Below are 25,496 nucleotides of genomic sequence, written 5' to 3'. Positions count from 1 at the left end.
CTCCCTCTCCCTCTCCCTCTCCCCTCTCCCCTCTCCCCTCTCCCCTCTCCCCTCTCCCCTCTCCCCTCTCCCCTCTCCCCTCTCCCCTCTCCCCTCTCCCCTCTCCCCTCTCCCCTCTCCCCTCTCCCCTCTCCCCTCTCCCCTCTCCCCTCCCCCTCTCCCCTCCCCCCTCTCCCCTCCCCCCTCTCCCCTCTCTCTCCCCCCCCCTCCTCTTACAGGTGTATGACCGCACATATTAAAAAAATTCCCGCCCCCCCCCCCCCCTTCCATCCCAACCTCAGCCTCACGGACCTTAGCGTAACCCTAGTTCCTAAAACACATTTCCATCACTGACCCCGTTCCTGCCTTCTCACCATATTCCCTGACATCCCCTGATATCTTTAAGAGCTCCATCTAACTCTCTCTTGAAAGCATGCAGAGAATTGGCCTCCACTGCCTGCTGAGGCAGGGAATTCCATAGATTCACAACTCTCTGGGTGAAAACGTTTTTCCTCATCTCCGTTCTAAATGGCCTACCCTTTATTCTTAAACTGTGACCCCTGGTTCTGGACTCCCCCAACATCGGGAACATGTTTCCTGCCTTTAGCGTGTGCAATCCCTTAATAATCTAATATTTTTCAATAAGATCCCCTCTCATTCTTCTAAATTCCAGAGTATACAAGCCCAGCCGCTCCATTCTGTCAACCTATGACAGTCCCACCATCCCAGAAATTAACTTTGTGAACCTACGATGCACTCCCTCAACAGCAAGAATGTCCTTCCTCAAATTTGGAGACCACAACTGCACACAATATTCCAGGTGTGGTCTCACTAGGGCCCTGTACAACTGCAGAAGGACCTCTTTGCTCCTATACTCAACTCTTGTTATGAAGGCCAACATGCCATTTGCTTTTTTCACTGCTGGCTGTACCTGCATGCTTACTTTCAGTGATTGATGAACAAGGACACCCAGATCTCTTTGTACTTCCTCTTTTCCCAACTTGACACCATTCAGATAATAAATCTGCCTTCCTGTTTTTGCCACCAAAGTGGATAACCTCACATTTATCCACATTAAACTGTGTCTGCCATGCATCCGCCCACTCACCCAACCTGTCCAAGTCATCCTGCATTCTCATAACATCCTCCTCACAGTTCACACTGCCACCCAGCTTTGTGTCATCTGCAAATTTGGTAATGTTAATTTGAATCCCTTTATCTTAATCATTGATGTATATTGTAAATAGCTGCGGTCCCAGCACCAAGCCTTGCGGTACCCCCCTAGTCACTGCCTGCCATTCTGAAAGGGATCCGTTAATCCCTGCTCTTTGTCTCCTGTTTGCAACCAATTTTCAATCCATGTCAGTACCCTACACTTATACCAAGCCAATTAATCTGCAAACCTGTATGTCTTTGGAATGTGGGAGGAAACCGAAGATCTTGGTGAAAACCCAAGCGGTCACGGGGAGAACGTACAAACTCCGTACAGACAGCACCCATAGTTGGGATTAAACCCAGGTCTCTGGTGCTGCAAGTGCTGTAAGGCAGCAACTCTACCGCTGCACCACCGTGCCGCCTTCAATGTAATTGATTGCTAGTGTAGTTCTGACATATTGGGACATATTCAATAGATCAGTATAGACAGCGATGAAAAGAAATAAAATTATAGCTGTTGGAAATGTTTCTTAAAAAGGCAAAATAAATGGAAGGCTGCATTATGTGGTGTTTCTCATGCATGTGTTGTGTCTTGTGGTAACAGTACAGGAGGCCACATGCAGTGGCATCAGAGTGGGATGGTGAATTAAAATGGTAACAACTGAAAGCTTTGGTTCCTGTGGAATGAGCACAGCTGCTGCCCAACCTGGTCACATGATCCACATTTGCTTTTGCCAGTGTACAGGGGAGCGGCATGGTAGCGCAGCGGTAGAGTTGCTGCCTTACTCCCACACTCCAAAGACATACAGGCTTGTAGGCTGATTGGCTTGGTACAATTGTAAAATTGTCGCTAGTGTGTGTAGGATAGTGTTAGTGTGCGGGGATTGTTGTTCGGCGCAGATTTGGTGGGCCTGTTTCCAAGCTGTATCTCTAAACTAAATGAAACAGAAGACCATTATGTGAACACCATGTGGAATACTCTAAATCGGAAGTAGTGCAGGTGAATCATGGCTTCAGAATATTTAAGCCCCTGGCTGGTAGGAAGGGAAGAGGTAAAAGGAGAGGTGTTACACTTTTCATGATTGCTTGAGACAGTGCCGTATGACATGGAGTGGTAGGCGGTGTTGGAGGTGCAAGAGAAGGAACAATCCTGATGAATTGCTGAAAGGGAAAGGAAGAAGAATACAAATTCAGATTCAGATTCAACTTTAATTGTCATTGTCAGTGTACAGTACAGAGACAACGAAATGCAGTTAGCATCTCCCTGGAAGAGCGACATAGAATATGATTTCAATAAATAAAACTATTTACATGCATACAGTCATAGTGTTTTTCCTGTGGGAGGAGTGTCCAGGGGGGGGGGGTGATTGGCAGTCACCGAGGTACATTGTTGAGTAGTGTGACAGCCGCAGGGAAGAAGCTGTTCCTGGACCTGCTGGTCCGGCAATGGAGAGACCTGTAGCGCCTCCCGGATGGTAGAAGGGTAAACAGTCCATGGTTGGGGTGAGAGCAGTCCTTGGTGATGCTGAGCGCCCTTCGCAGACAACGCTTGCTTTGGACAGACTCAATGGAGGGGAGTGAGGAACCGGTGATGCGTTGGGCAATTTTCACCACCCTCTGCAGTGCCTTCCGGTCGGAGACAGAGCAGTTGCCATACCATACTGTGATGCAGTTGGTAAGGATGCTCTCGATGGTGCAGCGGTAGAAGTTCACCAGAATCTGAGGAGACAGATGGACCTTCTTCAGTCTCCTCAGGAAGAAGAGACGCTGGTGAGCCTTCTTGACCAGAGTTGAGGTATTGTGGGTCCAAGAGAGGTCATCGGAGATGTTGACCCCCAGGAACATGAAGCTGGAAACACGTTCCACCTCCGTCCCGTTGATGTGGATAGGGGTGTGCGTGCCGCCCCTAGACTTCCTGAAGTCTACAATGAGTTCCTTGGTCTTCTTGGAGTTAAGGGCCAGGTTGTTGTCAGCGCACCATGCTGCTAGGAGGTGGACCTCCTCCCTATAGGCCGACTCATCGTTGTTGCTGATGAGGCCAATCACTGTTGTATCATCTGCATACTTGATGATGGTGTTAGTACCATGTACAGGTGTGCAGTCGTAGGTGAAGAGGGAGTAGAGGAGGGGGCTCAACACACAGCCCTGTGGAACGCTGGTGTTCAGGGTGAGGGTTGAAGAGGTGTGCTTGTCTAACCTAACAGACTGGGGTCTGTTGGTTAGAAAGTCCAGTATCCAGTTGCAGAGGGACGGGTCGATGCCCAGGTTACCGAGTTTGGTGATCAGTTTAGAGGGTATAATGGTGTTGAATGCTGAGCTGTAATCGATGAACAGCATTCTTACGTAGGTGTCTCTGTTGTCGAGGTGGGAGAGGGCGGAGCGAAGTGCCGTTGAGATGGCATCCTCCGTACTCCTGTTCTAGCGGTAGGCAAACTGATAGGGGTCCAGTGTGGGAGGTAGACAGCCTTTGAGGTGTGCCAGGACCAGCCTCTCGAAGCACTTAGTAGGATGATGGGAGTAAGTGCAACTGGGCGGAAGTCGTAGAGGCTTGCCGCAGTGGAGTGTTTTGGCACCTGGCACGATGGAGGTGGTTTTAAGGCACGTGGGGACAGCTGCTTGGGCAAGTTACAGGTTGAAGATGTCAGTCCAGACGTCTGTCAGCTGTGCAGCACAGGCCCTGAGGACGCGCCCGGGGATGCCGTCAGGGCTAGCAGCCTTTCGTGCATTAGTCCTACTCAGTGCCACGAATACGTCGTAGGGGGTGAGTGTGAGGGGTTGGTGATCGGCAGGGAGCACAGCCTTGATGGCTATCTCTAGATTGTCCCTGTCGAAATGGCCATAGAAGTGGTTAAGCTCCTCAAGGAAGGAGGCATCGCTGGATGTGGGGGTGGTGTTGGTGGGTCTATAGGTCCGTGATGGCCTGGATGCCTTGCCACATGCGTCGGGGGTCGGAGTTGTTGTTGAAGTGCTCCTCAATCCTGAGCTTATGGCAGTGCTTGGCCTTCTTGATACCCCTCTTCAGGTTAGCCCTGGATGAACTGTAGGCTCGAGCATCGCCTGACCTGAAAGCGGTGTCCCGTGCTTTCAGCAGTAGCCTGACCTCGCTGTTCATCCATGGCTTCTGATTCGGGAATATGGTCACCCGTTTGAGGGAGGTGACACTATTGATGGTGGAGTTTATAAAGTCCAGAACAGAGGATGTGTAGGAATCAATGTCCGTGTGGGAGTCAAGGGTGGCCTGGGCTGCAAATGCCTTCCAGTCAGTGTTGCCAAAGCACTGCTGAATATGTGTATTGTCAATGAATCTTGTGGCAGCTGGTGGAAATTATGAAGGATGATTGTGAACATTGAGTGCAGAGACTTTTGGGGTGGAGGGTAAGAACCAGAGGAACTTTGCACTTCTCATGTCTGGGAGGAAAATGGGGTGAGAGCAGTGATGCAGTCAATGACTCTGTCCACTGGACAGTAAACTTCAGTTAATGAAGAGGGATGACATTTCAGTGGCATCCATGCAGAATTCCTCATGTAGATGTGATGACTTTCCTTTGCCTGGGCCCATACCAGCAGACAGCAGTGCTGGAAATCTCAAAATCAAATCAAGGCTATGTCACAATTACAGCATTGGAAGGATAATAAGGGAAGACATTGTCAGAGAACATCACCACCACCCATGTTGAATTCACTCCAAAGGTTGTGGCTAGCTTTCATGTGGCCACACTAACTACCAATGCCTGACTCCAAAACTTGGATTTCAGTATATAAAAATAATTTTAGCCACAGGACCTTATTTTATGCATCCTTCAGAGTAGTTCCTTAGGCTCAAACCTTTTAAACCACTTCACAAATGTTCACAGTCATCATCAAGCTGCCACATAGATGTTGGGATGTTTGCTGATAAATGATTAATGTTCCGGGGACATTTCAAACCCTTTAGATAAAATTATATGATTACATGCTGCAAGAATCAGTCAATGTGAAAGCTTGATTGAAAAGTGACAATCAACATTCACACTACATACGAGTCAGAGGACCACCTCTTTCAATAAAAAAATCTCTTTAGCAATTCCTTGTGATTTTCATTAGGATTGCCATCACTGATTTCCCCACCACCAACAACATACTGCAGATCACCAACAATGAAAGGTGTAACTAGACCTGTAGCTAGAGAACAAGCAATGAGAAACTCGCCCCAGTCTGAAGAAGGGTCTCGACCCGAAACGCCACTTATTCCTTTTCTCCAGAGATGCTGCCTAACACGCTGAGTTTCTCCAGCATTTTGCGTCTATACTTGACAAAGAGTTGCTCTGAAGTTATAGCTGCAGTCCTTCTCTTGACTCGATTGCTGGTCTGATCTCTCCTGCCTTATCTTTCCTTCCTATCTATCCCCACCTTCCAAGTACATCATGTTCATAGATTTGAGAAGTAAAGGATCACAATAGAAAATTACTGATTACTGTAGCATTATATGGTATGTTTTCTAATCATAAAATTATTATCAGGTAGTACTCACTTATGTTTGAGGTCAGACCATGATTAGTCTTCTAATCTTGCATGAAATATCACCATTTAAATATTTTTATCTAACCTAAATTAAATTACAGTGTATAACTGCCTCCAATCCTAACATCTATCATTGTAGATTGGAATGACCAGTACAGATAAATTGCCAGTCCTATACTGTACTGTATTATTACTATACTATACTATATTATGTGAACCCAAGCCTCAGCAATGGTGCTTCTTGTGGCCACTATACGATACGATAGAACTTTATTTATCCCTGCAGGGAAATTGGAGGGCTAATGAGGTGATCTGGTCACACTGCAGAATTTTTGGATCCCTTCTATTTTATTCTCAACTGACGTGAACCCAAGCCTCAGCAAAGGTGCAGTTTTTGTAGATCGATGGCTGACTAGATTTGCACACTGGTGCTGGAGGCAATGCTAAATGAATTTGTTGAAATGCTTCAACTGATGTATTCAAGAGAGAGTTAGAAATAGCTCTTAGGGCTAACGGAATCAAGGGATATGGGGAGAAAGCAGGAACGGGATACTGATTTTGGATGATCACCCATGATAATTTGGCTCGATGGGCCGAATGGACCTATTTTCTATGTTTCAATGCCAGTGCAATTCACCAGTGGAATCCCTGTTACTTTGTCACAACACAGTATGTTCGAGAATTATGGAATAATGATCTGAGGACATATCAGTGAGGTCTTGTTCTGCAGAGTTGGTAGACACTGACAATTTAAAATAATATATTTCCTTCCTTTTGCTGGATTTTCAGCTAATATGTTCCTGCTGTTTCCTCATCCTCTTCTGCAAGTGGTCTTCTGCCTTGTGGCGAAGTGGCTGAAACCACAATTAACCACAGTTAACCACTTAAACCATGGATTAAAGCACATTCTCTGGAAGCAGTGAAATAATATCATCAACTACAGCTTGCCCACTGATATTAAACATCTGGAAGGTAGACAAAAAATGCTGAAGAAACTCAGCGGGTGAGGCAGCATCTATGGAGAGAAGGAATAGGCAATGCTTCGGGTCCCGACCCGAAATGTCACCTATTCCTTCTCTCCATAGATGCTGCCTCACCCGCGGAGTTTCTTCAGCATTTTTTGTCTATCTTCGATTTTTCCAGCATCTGCAGTTCTTTCTTAAACATCTGGAAGTGATTTTGTTGCCAAGCTGTTGCGAACCTTATTTTGTTATCAAACTCGTTCCTTTGTAGATTTTCTGTAGTTACGCAGAACCATTTTAAATTTGTTTCCACAAAAAAAATTGATAATTGCTAAGTATTAAATATTCAGAAAGTTGTCATTAATTACATGCTGTTAAGGAAGTATTTGGATAATTTGTATTTCTCGGAAGTGAGTGGCATTCAAAAAACTACAGATTTGGTTTAGTGGAACAAGAGCATCAACACAAGGGACCATACACTGGACTTTGATGAGACAGTGTAGGAGGCCAATGATGGACTCATCTGGGTGGGAGGGGAATGAGAAATTAAACAGGCAAGTGACTGGAGGCTCAGCATCACACTGGTGGACTGAATGGAAATGTTCTGCAAAGCATCAGCTAATCTGCACTTGGTTTCTCTGATGATTGTAAACTCTGCATGCAGTACACTGGATTGTAAGAAGTGCAGGTGAAACAGCACTTCATCTGCAAATATTGTTTGGGTCTTAGGATAAGGAGAAGGGACAAATGAGACGGGCAGGTATTGAAGATAGACACAAAATGCTGGAGTAACTAACTCAGTGGGACAGGCAGCATCTCTGGAGAGTAGGAATGGGTGACAATTCGGGTCGAGACCCTTCTTCAGACCCTACTTCAGGTATTGAAGTTATATATGAATATGTCACAAAAAGGACAATAATTGGTGGAGAAGGAGGAACAAGTTGTGAAGGGAAGGTGTGAAAGTTAAAATTGGAAAGGAAGGCGTGCCCAATGGTGGAATCTTGTTGTAGAGGCAGAAATTAGGGAGGATAATCCATTGAATGTGGAAACTAGTGGCGTATAATGTGAGAAAGGATCTGAATTAAGATTTATGACGTGCTAATTTTGGCACCCTTTGTTTGGTCACTCCAAATCCTCAGGTTCTTGATTATTCATTGAGTGGTCAGTACCAAGTTTGGAAAAACGGACAAAGACCTTTGATTTTTGGAAAATATTTTTCATATGGTTGCAGAACTGAATTCCAATAAGATTAAAGAAAGTAATTATGTCATTTGTTAATCATTTGAGACCACTTGTAAAAATATTCGACAAAGATTGCTGTCCAAACTATTATAGTTGAGCAGCTGTTCTTTAAGAATAGAAACTGCTGTAGAAATTTCATTATGTTTTGGTCCCATGTGACTCTTTCCAGAGGCGGTGAAACAGAGACAAGTTGGGTGGTTCAAGCACTTCAGATGAAATTGATGCTCCAGTAAAAATATTCCCAGTGTTACAAAATACAAGTACTTTAGCAGATTAAAGAAAAGTACATCTAAAAAGAGCATCTTGTCCAACATTAGCACATCTAAAGATTAGTGACGGAATATATATTTCTCTTTTAACATGTTATTGTTGGATTTATGAAGTTTTCATAATACTTTGATGAAAAAAAATTTTTGGATGAAAAACATGTTTTCATCTTGACTACAAAAAAAACATACAGGGGTTTCAATCAACATCTCACACTGGAAATGGATGTTTAGCAGCCAAATGGCATTTAACCTTTGTAGTGGAAAGTGATGCCCCAGTGAAATGATCAGAAGACCCAGCAATGTTGAGCAGATGAAACCGATGAGAGATTGTTCATGCTAAATATTGGTGGAACTTAATCCAGGAGCATCTTGAGTTAGGCCATTTTTTTCAGATCTAGGCAGTGTTAGTTTTATACTTTAACTAGACCAAGTGCAGACCCGTTGAGTCTGCTCCCCCAATGCACCCGTTCCCTACCCGTAGCCCTCATGGGAGGCCTGGTCCTCCAACTCAAGCCGTTCCCAAACATAAGATTCCTGCACTCCCCTGCCTCCCTCAGCAGTGGGCTTTAAAAAAAATTACAATTGCACTTGCCCTGCTTGTTGCAATAACAATTCGCCCTCCCCCTCCTGTGAGGTGAAAAGTTCAGAGTGATCCTGTGTCGCAACATTGTATCTAAGTGTGTTGGAAATTGGCAGGAATTATTTTAACAGTAAAAATCTTGTAAAAGTTGGCATTTTTAAAGCTTTAATCGAGAATAACGTGAAATATAGGATTAAATCTTCAGTGAAGCTGATCACTACTAGCTGAGCCATTGTGATGTAATCAGTTGAAGCTGGTCGTTTTAAATTCAAAGTCTTTTGATTTTCTAAAACTTGAATCAGTAATAAGTCCAGAAATAAAGCATAAAATGTTCAGTGAAGGTGATCTCTGCCTAGAGGGGAAAAATGTGAAGCGGAATATATAAAAATCTTGTGAAAGTTTGCATTTTTAAAGCTTTAATCACGAATAACGTCAAATATAGGATGAAATCTTCAGTGAAGCTGATCACTGCTACCCAAGCCATTGTGACATCATCAGTTGAAGCTGGTTGTTTTAAATTCAAAGTCTTTTTTTAAACTTTTAATCAGTAATGAGTCGCGAATAAGTCAAGAAATAAAGCATAAAATGTTCAGTGAAGGTGATCTCTGCCTCGAGGGGAAAAATGTCAATCAGAATATCTAAAAATGTAATCGTTACCGCGTAATGTTTTTGCGAAGATGGAAAGACAACCACATATACACATCTACACACGTACAAGATCAGACTTTGAATAAGTATATGATATGATCATGTTTATATCACCTAAACTGAATACTGACTGAGAACCAAAACATACATGAAAACTTGAACTATCATCAACGGAAATGCCCTGTTAAGGAGAGTTGCATCTGGTTTTAGGAATTTTGTGCACTTTCTGATAACCTTATATAATGTGATTAGCTGGCAATTAATACCACTCCAGTTTGATCTATCAATATCTCAGGGGCTCAGAATAATTACCCATTGTATTATGCATGTCAATTAATTTAATAAATGATTGTAACCTTACTTCATGTGAAAGATTCAGCTTTTATTTTGTCTTTCCTTCCAGCATTTGGCGTGGACCCAATGCCAACTGTACGGACACCTCTGGTTACACAGCCTTACATCATGCTGCTTTGAATGGACACAAGTAAGTATTGGGAATGCACTTTTTAAAAAGACACTAATATACAGTAAACCCTCATTATTACGGACCTCTATATAACGGATTTTGGTTATAGCGCACGGACCTTCACCGCCACCCCCGGTTACCGATGCCACCAGTAGGCCTGCACCGTCTTCCCGGCCACTTTCAGGCTTGATCTACCAATCTTCGCCACCCCCCCCCCCCTCCCCCCCGGCTACCGACACCAGCCATAGCCTATGCGCTTCCCCCGCCACTTTCAGGCCAGATCTACCGACCTTCACCACGAGGCTGGGCTGCCGCGGCCGGTTTGCACTGCCTCCCCAGCCATTTTCAGGCCAGGCTGCTGCCGTCACCCCTGACCCGCACCGCCTGTCCGGCCAGTTCCAGGCCGGACGTACTGACCTTCACCGCCAAGCTGGGTTGCCAGTGCCGGCTTGCACCTCCCCCCTGGGTGCCTCCAGGTCAGAGCTACTGCCACCAGCCCCGGCCCCCACAGCTCCCTCGGCTGCTTTCAGGCCGCGCCTGCCACCGCCACCACCCACCCTCACCTGCAATCCACCCGCCCACTGGCCGTGGCCAATGGCTCCACTGAAGCTCGTTAATCCCCCGGCTGCCAGCAGGCTGGGGCCGTCAACTCCAGGCCCAGTTCCAGACTAAGAATTTGAAAAAGGGTCTTAACCCAAAATGTTAACTCTTCACATTCTCAAAAGATGCTGCCTGGCCTCCAGAACTTTGTGCCCTTTTGTGTAATAACTAACGTCTGCAGGTCTTTGTTTCTACCACTTATACAATGGTTCTCTAATACTCTGTAATCCCAAATTCGGTTATAGCAGACAGTCGGCAATAATGGACACCAACCTGCCCCCCCCCCCCTCCCCATCCCGTCTGCTCCGTTATAACAAGGATGTAAACGATCATTCTTATGATTTTTCTCCTCTTAAAATAATAGCCGGGCTTCCACCACAGTCTTGTGGACTGTACAGTACATACATCACAATACAGAGAATATATATCTTTTCTAGGCCAGCATGCATGTCAAGAGTGTTTAATTGTCATATGTACCATCAGTGTACCTTGCAAAATCTTACTTGCAGCAGCATAACAGAACTGAAACCACAATACACATAGATAATATATTATAAATGAAAAAATAATAAATTATTAACCACAATACAAGTGCAACCCCCCCCCCCCCCCCCCAAAGTCCTTTATGGAACCAAAGACAGTCCATAGAAATGTATAGCTGAGGATAGTGTTGTGCAGTGTTAAAGAGCCTGAGAAGAAGCTATTCTTGATCCTGGTGCTCATGGTTTTCAGACCCCATTGGTAATCTCCTTGATGGTTGGAATGAAACGAGAGTGTGGACAAAGCAAGTGCATTTATTGAGTCAATAACCAATCCCTAATGAAAAATGTGTATAAAAAATGAGTCATGCTATATGGAGACCAAGGAAGAAAGCAGAAAACCAGAGTGATGACAGTCAAAATTAAAACAATTGTCGACACAAAATGCTGGAGAAGCAGCATCTCTGGAGAGAAGGAATGGGTGACATTTCAAGTCGAGACCATTCTTCAGACCTGCCTCTCCAGAAATGCTGCCTGTCCTGCTGAGTTAGTCCAGCATTTTGTGTCTATCTTTGGTTTAAACCAGCATCTGCAGTTTCTTCCTACACATTTAAAACAATGGTACCTGATTGGCTTGCAAACAGCGGTATAAAAATTGCTCTTGGAAAGTGTCACTGGAACAGAACCAGATTTACTTAAAGTGAGTGGAAAGACTGAAACATTAAAATGATGGAACAAGTTTAAAACCCATCACTAAGGGCAATGTAAAAGGAATTATTTATTTATGAGTCCTTACCAACATTCCCCTTTAAAGATTTAAAATGAAATTTTTGCTTGCATGCTGTCTTATCTAAAAATGAGTTGCTCTCTGAGTGGCTTGACGGCTTAATCTTCCTGAAAACCATGGATATGCAATTGTAGATAATTTTACTTTTATCATCTAGCCCCAGAATCCTGCAAAAATTAGATTTTTGGGACCAATTTCAATTTAACCCATCCATCTAATATATTGAACACATTTAAATTCAAATGTACTTCATTTGTGGGATAAAAATATTTTTTTTATTATTCTTTGGAAAATCGGGTGGCCTATGAATGATTTGCGAGCCAATGATTCAAATTTAACGCTAAGATGTTAAGAAAGCATTTCCAAATAAAGCTGGAGAAACTCAGCGGGTGAGGCAGCATCTACGGAGTGAAGGAATGGGTGACGTTTCGGGTCGAGACCCTTCTTCTTGTACCTCCGATGACCATTAGCTTCAGTTAAATCAAAAATAAATGTTTTACTTAAGTTTGACTTGCGTAATCTTTTTAACCATAACCAACCTGGAAGTGTTGTTCAAAATGAAAACCCTCAATATTCTGCATTATAATGCCTTAGAGCTCAGATGTTGGAGAGGAAGAAAGTGAGTGGATATCTATTATGCTGGCTTTCTAGCCTTTTACCACTGCCCTAATGTTTTCATAATTTTTTCCAAGAGTAAGAGACCTAGCCACATGTCCACTGTAGATGCTGATAAATACAGCACAATCCATCCTTTGGTGTTAGATGTAAAGGATATCCAGAAATTCTGGAGCAGCAAGGGGACTTTACAGTCAGTGCTCAGTTCCACCCGTCTCATCTGTTTATCGATAAACGGACAACCAGGGAGATTCTGCAGTGACTAAGCCTGGAAGGGTGTCATTTGATTTTAGTTAATGCAGTAAATCTGCAACACATAGGTATCTTCATAAGTTTATGTTACCTGAGCAGAATTAGGCCATTCGGCCCGTTAAGTCTACTCCGCCATTCAATCATGGCTGATCTATCTCTCCCTCCTTCTCTTCTCCTGGCTTCTCCCCATTCTCTCGCCTGACACCCGTTCTGAATTAACTCTTTATTTGCTTGAATATGTTATTCCATTCACCTCAGCTCAGATAACTAGTAGCAACATTATAAGTGGCTCTGGAGTTAAGGGCCTGTCCCACTTGGGCGACCTAATCCGCGAGTTCTGGCGAGTTTGCCCTTGACTAATACTCGCAGCATGGTCGACACGAGGTCGTAGGAGGTCTTCGTAACTCTCCTGCATGCTCGAGAGTGGTCTCCGCGTACTCGAGGCCTCAGCTAGGTCGCGGCTTTTTTTTCAATATGTTAAAAAATGCCCGCGAGTAAAAAAAAGGTCGCCATGGAAATAAATTGACACTTTTTTTACTCATAGGTTTAGTCGTAGTAGGTCGGCATGTTAGACGTAGGTAATCGAGGGTAGTGGAAGGTAGTAGAAGGTAGTCGTAGATAGTCTTCATCATAGTCGAAGGGAGGTTGAAGGAGATCGTCTTCACTCTCCACTATTCGATGACCAATTTTCCCGAAGTTAGTCGTAGCTAGTCGAAGCTGGTCTTCAACATAGTCGAAGGAGGTCTTCAACATGTCATTTTTTCAAACTCTTCTAAACTCGCCAATTAGGTCGTCCAAGTGGGACAGTCCCTTTAGTTGGTGCAAGATATTGGAAGGGTCAGGAGTTGCTGATAGTGCTGGCCCCACTCATGTGAATTGTATTGGTAAAGGCACGTCATCTGCAGCAGTCAGCACAGTCATATACAAGTCAGCACAGCTGTATGCGAGTCAACATAATGTTTCATTTTATAGCAGGCCAGTGTCTCAGCAGGTTTGGATCTGGAACAGTAAAATAAAATTATTCTTTATTTTCGATATCTGGAGTATCCATGTAATCATCACAGAATATTCTGGCATTCTATGTTTCTGGGATGATTTATACTCCATAACAATGTGTCTGTATGGAGGCTGTCAAGAAGAAAGACATGTAGTTACAGTAAGCCAATGTGAAAGTCAACTAAGCTGCAGAATACAATCAGCTGTGGCGCAGCAACAGATCACAGAAGGATCTATTAGTGTGAAAAGCTGCTCACCGCACCTCAATCCTGTCTGCATCATCCTTGTATTCTGTATTAATAATCCTTTATCTGCATGCCTTGACTGTTCTATTCAACACCCAGAATTCCTATCAGCTGTTGAAGCATGGCGCCAAATTAAGGTCCAGCTAAAATACAACTTAAAAAAATGATCCTGCATGTGAAAAACATGAAAGTTTACAGGTTTCTTTTGGTGTTTTCTATTTATATGTGACCCTGAACCGATGCTTCATATGTGTTCCACTTTGGGATGGTGGTACATCAGGCAGCTGGGAGTTGAGATATATTTAATCTTGTGGCAATTGACATTATTTCTGAAATATTTCAATATATTTAACTATCTATGAATTATGTATCAGGCAGAGACTAAAACTGTCTCAATATCTGGATAATTTCTTTTTGATATAGAGATCGAGTTTGTGGCAAAGTTCCTCTATTTTCTTTGCAAATATTGGCAATCTCACACCAACGACATTTGCAATCTGGTCAATTTAGCAAAAATAATTCTCAGGAAGTTCAATTACGCAGTGAATGACAAACTATTTCTGGGGAAAATAAACGTTGTCAACTGGCAAGTCTCAGCCATCCCATCATTAACCCTGATTTAATCTCCATACCCCAAATAGCTGTGTTGCTTTGATAGAGGGGACAACCAAAAATGATAATGAGTTGAGATACCAAAAAATAGCAGCAATTTATTATACATTTAGGCAGTACTTGAAAGGGGCAGCAGTAGAGATGCTTCCTTACAGAGACCTGGGTTCGATGCAGACTACGGGTGTTGTCTGTACGGAGTTTGTATGTTCTCCCTGTGATCGCGTGAGTTTTCTCAAGCTGTTCCGATTTCCTCCCACACTCCAAAGACGTACATATTTGGTCAACTGGCATCCATAAATTGTAAATTGGCCCTAGTGTGTAGGATAGTGTTAGTGTACAGCATGATGGTAATTCGGCACAGACTCGATGGGCCGAAGGGTGTGTTTCCATGCTATAAATATAAAGTCTAAAGTAAAGTTTCACCCAGCTATTCAGAGTTTAAGATAAGACCAGATATAAAGCTGCTCTCTAACAGGTTCATTATGATTTCACTGACAAAATGATAACCTGCCCTCATTTTTTCCTCTGATGCACATTCCAGCTACAAAAATACCAGTGGTGGAGGAATGAATATTTAATGGTGGAGAATGGGCTGTGAATCATTATTGAGTGTTGTTGGAGCTACAATCATCTGACAAGTGGAGAATATTGCATTTGAATCCTGGCTTATCGAAAGTGGCAAAACCTCATGTGTCAGCAGTTAAGACCCAGCCTTCGACCCACTCTTGTAGTCTTTATACTTGAGTAGCTGGTCCACATGGCTGATGTTCATCATCAAATCCCATCCTGATGTAGGTCACGACTTGAAACGTTGTCCATTCCTTTGCCTCCACAATCCCCACTCCCATTCCCCCCTCATAAATCCCCCCTTTCCTCATTCTCCCCATCCTTGAGCCCCAGCTGATTGTGCACATATCTCCCCCTTCCCCCGTCCATACCCCTAGCTACACAATTCACACCTCGTCAATCTTCGACCTTCACAATTCGCAACACAAACTCTTTTGTCTCACACCTTATGAGTGTGTGTTCACCTCTGGCCTTTGTTCAACCATCTACCTATTTACCCCCCCCCCCCCCCCCTCACTCGTGTTCATCTGTGACCTGCCATGCGTTGTCCTGTCCCTCTACCCTTCACCCTTCCAGCTTTCTTTCCCTCCACCACTGAAATCAGTCTGAAAAGGATCCCAACCCAAAATCGTCATCTATCCATATTCTCCAGGGATCTTGTCTGATCTGCTGAGTTACTCCAGCATTTTGTTTATACATAGATACATAGACAATAGGTGCAGGAATAGGCCATTTGGCCCTTCGAGCCAGCACCGCCATTCAATGTGATCATGGCTGATCATCCACAATCAGTACCCCGTTCCTGCCTTCTCCCTATACCCCTTGATTTCGTAAACCAGCATCGGTATTTCTTTGTTTCTACCTTTGCCGAATAGATGCTGCTTGACCTGATGAGGTTTTACAGCAGTTTGTCTTTTGCTGCAGATTGCAGCATCCGCAGCCTCCATCAAATACCAGAGAAGTGATTTGATTTTCACCTTCTAAATATGAAAATGTGAATTTTATCAATTTTGGGAGAATGAAGATAAGTGGGATTCTCAGCGATGTGGTAGTTGACAGTGACTTGGTATTTGGATTCAGAACTGATTTACCTATGGATGACAGAGAGTAATGATGGAGGTGTGAAGGTCTGTGACCAGTGTTCCACAGGGATCTATGGTGGGTCCTCTGTTGTTCATGATATATATAAACGATGAACAAAAATGTAGATGGGTAGGTGAGTAAGTTGGCAGATGACACAAAAAATGTTGGAGTTGTGAAGAAGGCTGTCAAATAATACAGAGGGATATAGATCAATTACAGATATAGGTGGAGTAATGGCAGATGCATTTTAATATATTAGAGGGCATAGCTTTAAGGTTGAGAGGCAAAATTTAAAGGAGATATACACAGTGTCTTTTTACACAGAGTGGTCGGTGCCTGGAACATGCTGCCGGTGGAAGTAGATGCAATAATGGCATTTAAGAGGCTTTTAGATAAACACATCGATGTGTGGGGAATAGAGGGGTATGGATCATGTATAGGCATAAGAGATTAGTTCAATTTGGCATCATGTTTAGCAGAGACAAAATTGGCTGAAGGTCCTGTTCCATTGCTGAACTGTTCTATGTTCTATTAAATTGGAGTATATTTGAATGAATTAATAAGTTTATTAGCCAAGTATGTACACATACAAGGAATTTGCCTTGGTGCTTCGCTCGCAATTAACAACACGACATAGAGTAATAATTAAGAATGACACATAAAACATTAAACATTAATATTAAAACATTACAGTTTAAACGTGAATGAAATAAAATACCAGAGCAAAACGAGGCTACAGACTTTTGGTTATTGGGTAGAGCTACTATTCGTGGAAAAAAGCTGTTTTTATGTCTGGCTTTGGCGGTTTTGACAGTCCGGAGTCGCCTTCCAGAGGGAAGTGCTTCAAGGAGTTTGTGGCCAGGGTGAAAGGGGTCAGAGATGATCTTACCCGCTCGCTTCCTACAGTGTACAGTTCGTCAATTGGGGGGGGGGGGGGGGGGGAAGGTTGCAGCCACCAACCTTCTCAGCTGATCGGATGATTCGCTGCAGCCTCCGGATGTCGTGCTTGGTGACTGGGTGAGGACAGACTCTACGATGGCAGTATAGAATTGGACCATCATTGCCTGTGGCAGATAGTCAAAAGTGCTGGAGAAACTCAGTGGGTGCAGCAGCATCTATGGAGTAAAGTAAATAGGCAACGTTTCGGGCCGAAACCCTTCTTCAGACTGGAATTTTCCTGTGGCAGATTGTGTTTCCTCAGCTGCCGCAGGAAGTACATCCTCTGATGGGCCTTTTTGACTGTGGAGTCGATGGTGGTCCCCCCATTTCAGGTCCTTGGAGATGGTTCCAAGGAATTTAAAAGACTCCACAGATGTGACTGTAGTGTTGTTGATAGTGAGGGGGGGGGGGGGAAGCTCCCCTTCCCCAGTATTTAAAAATACTGTGGTGTTAAGAGGGACCTATTTTTCAGAGTAATTGTTATTTTTCAGAGTAATTTTAACATGAAAGTTCAGATATTCAAAATTGCTAAGTTTTATATTTACAAACCAGACTCTGAATCTGCAGTATTATGCTCACCATAATAAAACCTCTCAGAGAAGCTGTCAAGGAAACAATTGTGAGGTTACATTGCTTAACAGATTTCTTAATCAATTTGTTAGCCTCCTCCAGTGCACTGTGTTCTCACCTTGCTTTCATTTCCTGGGAAGTTCCACAATTAGACTTATTAACCTATGTTAATATTGCTCTAATTGAGTGATTAACAGGATGAAATTGGCAATTTGCCCTTATGAGGAATTTACCAAGCCACAAATAAACAGTCATACACCACAGAAACAGCCCTTTGGCCTCACTTGCTATGCCCATCTAGTCCCATTTGCTGACATTTGACACATATTCCTCTAAACATTTGTAAATATAAACTTAAGAGAAGTCAGGGGCTAGGAGGTGGTGGATTGGTAATCTGCTATCATTTTCCACATGTGACAGGTAGTTGAACCAATGTCAGTATCCATTCTCAGGGCAATATCTTCAGTAATGAGGCCCTAATTATACTCAGTCAGCTTTGTTGGGCAACTCATATCATTCACATGGGGAATACAAGGAACTGCAGATGCTCGATTAAAAACCCCCCACAAAATACTGGAGTAACTCCGAGGGCCAGGCAGCATCTATGGAGAGCATGGACAGGTGATGTTTTGGGTTGGCACCCTTCTTCAGGCTGATTTCAGGCCCCCCTTTCCCAGCCCCACACGCACACAAAATCAGTCTTGACCCAAAACATCACCTATCGATTTTCTCCAGATCCACTGTTCCTCCACCACTTTGAGTCCTTTTTCATATCATTCACATGCCTGACACCAGAAACGGATGCTTTGCCAGTGGATAATCAAGGTTTCACTCAAAGCTTCCTGCATACAGTGACTCCTGGGAATTCTTGGTTCACAGCCTCTACAAGTGAGGCAAGGGAACTTGGAATGACACTGAGATACTTAAGGACATTTCCATAGGTACACTAGTATAAAAGCCAGAAGGAGCGCACCCACTCGCATGTCTCTTGAGGTTTCACCTGCCCCCTTAAGGGTCTCGACCCAAATCACCACCCATTCCTTCTTTCCAGAGATGCTGCCTGTCCCGCTGAGTTACTTTAGCATTTTGTGTCTAACCCTTGTGGTAAAATGATCAGGTCCCATATTGGGTATATCAGTCTCCTCAGAATGTACAGAACTGGGGTGGAGGCGACTACTCCTGTCTCAAGGGACCACCCAAATAGAGGAGGAAGATTTCAACTTCCAACAGCATCCAAGTCTAAACGTAAACCCTTGCACAACTTAAAATTCAGTTCAGTCACTGCGTTGGTGCCACTGGGCTTCAACCTTAAGAAGAAATGCCTTGTACATGATTATAATAAAATTGGTGCCATTGCCTGCTTATAAATGCTTTCATTACAGTAGCCTCAATCAGATTTTAATTAGTGGAGTGGCAGCTCTCCAACAGATTCCAAGGCATGAAAATGCTGAGAATGTGCAAACGTCTGTAATGGTCCTATTTATTTGAAGTTGATCTATTTTTATTGATGAGCTTGACAATTCTTATTCCACGTTGCTTGTGTCTGCATTAAGCTTCGTTGACAAAATGTATGTCAGCATTCTACATTTTATGTGGATTCCACAAAAACTCTTCTGGGAAAACAAAGTACAAAATCTGCCAATTTAAAAGATTCTGTGCAGTCTTTTTTTTAAATCTCTATGGTAGCTACCATGGATATCAGGAATTATTTTTAAACTTGTTCCCATTTTGTGTAGAAACCTGTAGTGGGACAAGAGAGAGAGATAGGAAAACAAAACTGCATCATGCTAGAAATAAAGACAGGTGATGTGTTTTGAAACTGCCATTGTCTCATACTTTGGAATCATTTGAGTTGTAACAAAACGTGTTTCCACTCAGTTTTCAACATGTGTTATGAAATCTAATTCCTTTTAACTGACTCCAAGTTAAGTGTGATCAAAGTTGAACACTTTTCTATTACAATACTTGCCAGCTTTGTGAGGGGTTTTTAACTTTGTGATAAGATGTTAATAATTTCTTCTGAATATCATTGAGGACAGTAAATGATTTATTTTTTAAACTTTTCTCATGATGCTTTTTTAAATGTTTTGGATATTATTACATTATCGCCAATAGAACCTCACCAGGATGACTGAATTCTTGATAATATTTCCTGTATCATTTGCCTGGGTTTGTTGTGAGATTTGACAGGCAGATCACCTGTGGTGGTATAATTACTGTGGAGAGATGACCTTGAGGCTGAAGTTAGAATTGTAAATAGCTCATTCTAAGCTTCCCCCCCGTCTAGTGTCAGTCAATAAAATAGTGAGTCAAGCACTTGCGCATCTAAACTTTTAATTGGAAAAACGCAATAACAGTTCCCACTGCTATACCTAACCACCGTGGGTTTGATCCTCGTATCTGCCTGGCCAAGCCCTCCTAGCCTCGTTCAGGCAGAGACACTCCAGAAGGTCACGCAGTCCTAAGCGTTCTCCCAGAACACAGGACCTTGTGGGAGTGGCCTTTTGTAGGTCCACGAACCTTGAGGGTCCGAACCACATGGGGGTGGTCTCTATACAGTCCAATAACAGATATCGATTAACACAGTACGTGATAGACATTTCCCTAACCCAATAATACAGTGACTAACACAATGTATCTGCCAAAGTTTCTCGATGCAAGTTAACAGAGATGAATTATGTAACATTTGCCCAGATATTCAAGAAACCCAGACAAGGCTCAACATTGAACCCCATCAACATCTAGCAAAGTAAAGCTTTGCAACAATATTTACAATGTGTAAGTCTGATTTGCATTCACCCAATCCGAATTGTCAGAATCAGCAGATGTTCCATTCTCTTCCTGCAACTCTTATCTAGGCTCTATAAAAACTGGCACCATTCTGCAGCTTGTCCCATTTCTGCAGAAGGCACATTTAAATTGACCAAATGGCCTAGCAGCCCAGAAGCCATTACTCAATTTTAGTGTCCTGGCATCTTCAATTTTGCCAGCATTAACAGAATGAAATCCTCTTTACTAAGAAACACAAGTATTTTTTGGGGAGGCTGTGCATAATTATTTTTCCCAATGAAAACAATCTGAAATGTAGCTCTCAGGTCAAAAAACAGTGCCATTCGAGAGCTTCTTGCATTTCATTGGTCTTAGATTATGAGATTGAAAAGAAGATATCTTGTCAAGAATGGTTGGCATGTATTACTTTCACAACAAATATGATAACCATTCACGTGAGAGGAATGTTGGAAATATCAAGTCAATTATTCAATATACATGAAGAAGAGCAGAAGCACTCATGCCATGATTTGGTTAAGCATTACTTGTCAGTGTCTAACCTAAAATGAATGAGCAGTTATATTTTTCCTCTATTTTTAATCATAATTTGTGTTTTCAGGTTCCGTGGTATAAGATGGTTGAATACTAAACTGAGCTGTAGTATGAATGTAGTCTAAGTAATAGGGTAATTTATAGTTAAGTGGGAACACAAAACTTCCTTAATGAATTACTGACCACATTATGTAAAAGGTGCAGCAGCAATAATATCTTTCTGGATGAATTTGTTATAATTAAAACAACATACTTTCAACCAGCCTGGTATATATCTCCTAGAATTTGTATAGAAGTATAAGACGGGATCTAGATAGAATATATCAGGTGATACTGATATATTAGATTATAGGATTGGTAAAATGGGATATAGTGCTTTTGTTGATATCTGATGGCACAATTAATAGAACTGCTACCTCACAGCTTCAGTGACCCAGGTTTAGACCTTTGGAGGAAGGAACTGCAGATGCCGGTTTGAATTGAAGATAGACACGAAGAAGGGTCTTGACCCGAAACGTCGTCTATTCCTTTTCTTCAGAGATGCTGTCTGACCCGCTGAGATACTCCAGCTTTTTGTGTCTATGGGAAAGGGGGTTCGACTTTTCCCATGTCGCCTCCCTCGCGGCCTAACACCATGGATTGGAGCGGCCTTTTCCGGAGTCGAGCCCAGAGTTTCAGCAGTGGGCGCAGCGTGGACTTTTCATCGCGGAGCGGGCGAACCCTTGCCGGGGTCGCCAGAAGGGAGTGCTCCAATCGCTGGCAGTCTGCGGAGCTTCTAGCCGTGGGCTCGGCGTCCGGAGCCTGGGATCCTTCGTCGGGGATTCCCGGAGAAGAGCTCCGACCGCCGGCCCGCTGCCTATAACATAGTGAAGCCGCGCCCTGCGGAGCTTCTAGCCGTGGGCGTGGCGTGGACTTACCATCCAGAGCGGGATCCCTCGCCGGGGATAGCCAGAGAAGAGCTCTGACCACCGGCCTGCGGCTTACAACATCCTGAAGCCGCGGTCTCTGGTAAGAAAGCGCTGATTCGGGACCTCCAAGCGTGTTCGACTGTCCTGACGAGAGGGCCTGTACATCCGGCTGCCCGTAGCGGTGACTGAGGAGGTTTATGGCCCCGACCACGGGTGAACAATGGAGGAAGACTGACTGAACTTTGTGCCTTCCACCACAATGAAGAATGCTCTGGTGGATGTTTGTGTTAAATCTTATTGTGTATTGTGTGTTCTTTTTTTATTGTACCGCTGCTGGCATATTCATTTCACTGCACTTATATGTGTATGTGACGAATAAAACTGACTATTGACTATTGACTATTCTTTTAAAAGTTTTTACTTGTTCTACCTTCATTCACAAAGGGAAATCGAAGAGTCCACCAATCGAGAGCTCCCATAACTAGATATTTCTCGGCAGAATTGGTGTGGGCGTTTCATGATCAAGATAGCCTAACAACGACCTCATTGTAGGAATGCTAGTTACTGTTGATGGGAGAAACAACTTCCTATTGTTTGGGTGCATTTGTAACTCAAGGCAAATTGACTTTATGTTTAAACTGCAATTCCTTTTCCAAAACCGTCATTGTTCTGTATTCGGTCTTTGTTACAGCGGAGATATTAGAACCTACCTTCAAATTCCATGCAAATAAACTAATTTCCCAGTAGGGGTCACTGGTCAGTAACCAATAATCATTCCCAGATCTTATTCCAAAGCAAATATTCATTTGATTTTGATTTTGATACTGTTAATTAAGGGAATATCTAGTTTCATATTATACTCAACACGTCTTGCCATGGACAATGTGTGAGAAATTTATTTATGCATAATAGCATTGGGGGAGACAGATTATTTAACTATTTTAATCTATATATAACGTTAAATATAATAGACAATTGGTAAAAGTGCCATTTATTATGGTACTGAGATCAGTTTTATAATATTTCCCAATATCTAACCAGTTAGGAGCCAGGATTCTGAAAAATAAATAATGAAGGAGGAAGCCAGGAAATGTTCCCACTGCTTGAGTTGGTAACATTTAAAGAAAAAATGCAAAATATTTATACAATATGGGGATTATTGCTTGAGGAATTCTAATAATCTGGCACTGAGCCAACTCCCACCATCTCCTTACACTGCCTGCTGTTTTCAGTGAAGTTGCAAAAAGACATATTAAAAAAAGCAAATTGTGTGGGAAGGGATGATTCCATGCAAATAATGAAAGACTTCAGCCATTCTACTCAATTAAAAGTGTATCTTTTTAACCATTCACATTTCCTTCACAGAGGTTGAATTTATTTGGCACGCACCTTTGTTTGCTTTTAACTATTGAGCAATTAAAACTGACCACAAACTCTTATTGATCTTGTCAACAACAGTGTAGGTGGAACGATTGCTTTCTTTGTTTTCTGACTCTTGGAGAGTTGTTTTTAATTCCATAGGACCACGTCTGCTCTATTACACATTTTTGTTATACATACTCTTTATGTAACTCTTTATCTCGCATTCCATTGACAACTGTGGACTGCATTCCACAGATACTTGACCATGTAAGGCTGGACTCAGCCCATCCCTCACAGTTGCCCCCACACTAACTCCATGTCTGCACTAAACTTCACGTTCAGCAGCTCCCAATAATTTAGAGATCAAGCTGCTTTTGCTATTCTTCAAGCTCCTTGGCCTTCTGGTTAAGATCAAGCGTGGGACGATCATTGTGGACACACATCTGTCGGAGGAGACCGAGAAGAAAGACAACAGGGGTTCTTGATGAGCAAGTGGCTGCCTAATGAGAGCTCAACCAGCTGAGACAGAAGAAGATCCAAGCTGAATGGGGACCAATCTAACGCCTCTTTCCAGTTTACAAATTCACTATGTCACAAATTCACAAGTTATAGGAGTGGAATTATGTCATTTGCCCCATCGAATCCACTCCACCATTCAATCATGGCTGATCTCTGCCTCCTAATCCTATTTTCCTGCCTTCTCCCCACAATCTTTGACACCCGTTCTAATCAAAAATTTGTCTATCTTTGCCTTAATAATATACACTGACTTGGCCTCCACAGCCCACCGTGGCTATGAGTTCCACAGATTAACTACCCCCTGACTAAAGAAGTTCCTTCTCACCTCCTTTCTAAAAGAGCGCCCTTTAATTCTGACGCTATGACCTCTGGTCCTAGACTCTCCCACCGGTGGAAACATAATTTCCACCTCCACTCTATCTATGCCTCTCATTATTCTGTAAGTTTCCATGAGGTCCCCTTTCAACCTTCAAAACTCCAGCGAGTAGTGGCCCAGTGCTGTATAACGCTCATCATATGCTAACCCACTCATTCCTGGAATTATTCTTCTAAACCTTCTCTGGACCCTCTCCAGAGCCAGCACATCCTTCCTCAGATATGCGGAAGGATGTGCTGTACTCAAAATGAGGCCTGACCAGCTCCTTATGTCCGGCATGAGCATGATGGCTGCAGCTGCAAGTGTCTCTGGAGTCACGGGGACGAGGGGCTGGAGAATAAAGCAAAGGTTATTGTTCATAAGTTATATGAGCGTAATTAGTCCATTAGTAAAATCAAGTCTACTCTGCCCTTCAATCATGGCTGCCTTTCAATCTATCCCTCTCAACCCCATTGTCCTGCCTTCTCCCCATAACCCCTGGCACCCTTACTAATCAAGAATCTGTCAATCTGCGCCTTAAAATACCCATTACTACCTCCGCAGCTGTCTGTGGCAATGAATTCCACAGATTCACCACCCTCTGACAAAATAAATTTCACCTCAACTCCTTTCTAAAGGTATGCCCATTTATTCTGAGGCTATGTCCTCTGGTCCTAGAGTCTCCCACTAGTGGAAACACCCACTCCACATCCACTCTATCCAGGCCTTTCACTATTTGATAAGTTTCAATGAGGTCCTCCATCAACATTGTAAACTTCAGCGAGTACAGGCCTAGTGTCGTCAAACGCTCTTCATATGTTAACCCAATCATTCCTGGGATCATTCTCATAAACCTCCTCTGGACCCTGTCCAATGCCAGCACATCCTTCCTCAGATCCTTGTCAAGGTTCAGTGCGGACAGCTCCGTAGCAGAGGACCATCTGATTTACTGGCCGTTTCCAGAGAGACAGACATCAAGTGTGGCTGGAAGATCATCAACTCAGAGAAAGACATTCTTTGATCTGCCCGAAACCTGTTGGTCGTCCAGCACAGCAAGATGCCTGCTGCCAACTGCCTCATCCAGACAGCTGGAACACATGTCGAGGGACGTACTGAAGCTTGTTGCAGCCAATGTCAAATGTCTGTTGGGGAGGACCATAGTCTAGGGTCCTATCAATGCTGGACTTTGAGGGACTGAGTCTTGTGGAGAAACCCCTCAAACAAGGGAAGGAATATCACCAGGTGACCACATAAGTGGCAATGAGTCTGAAGAAGGGTCTCGACCTGAAACGTCACATATTCCTTTTTTCCAGAGATGCTGCCTGTCCTCTGAGTTACTCCAGCATTTTGTGTCTATCTTTGGTATAAACCAGCATCTGTAGTTCCTTCCTACATGAGTGGCAAGGGTGTTTTGTTTAGAGATAGGAGCGAACATTACTGAGTATGACACTTTTGAATGTGTAGACATGGAGGATGTATGAAAAG

At 43.3% G+C, this 25,496-nt stretch overlaps 1 protein-coding gene across 9 annotated transcripts in view; it reads left to right on the top strand.

The window, feature by feature from the left end:
- anks1b (ankyrin repeat and sterile alpha motif domain containing 1B) overlaps positions 1 to 25,496 on the top strand; it is a 703,274-nt gene that overhangs the window by 190,568 nt on the left and 487,210 nt on the right. For all 9 annotated transcript variants that reach the window (XR_004415215.1, XM_033039691.1, XM_033039692.1 and 6 more), the window contains one exon: positions 9,739 to 9,819. Coding sequence is in view for 8 of the 9 variants with exons in the window: in XM_033039691.1 (XP_032895582.1) it covers positions 9,739 to 9,819 (81 nt within the window). In the remaining variant the exon portion in view is untranslated. The remainder of the gene's footprint in view (positions 1 to 9,738; positions 9,820 to 25,496) is intronic.

The sequence above is a fragment of the Amblyraja radiata genome, chromosome 21 (genome assembly GCF_010909765.2).
Source record: "Amblyraja radiata isolate CabotCenter1 chromosome 21, sAmbRad1.1.pri, whole genome shotgun sequence".
NCBI lineage: Eukaryota > Metazoa > Chordata > Chondrichthyes > Rajiformes > Rajidae > Amblyraja > Amblyraja radiata.
This window is presented reverse-complemented; position numbering and strand designations above follow the sequence as displayed.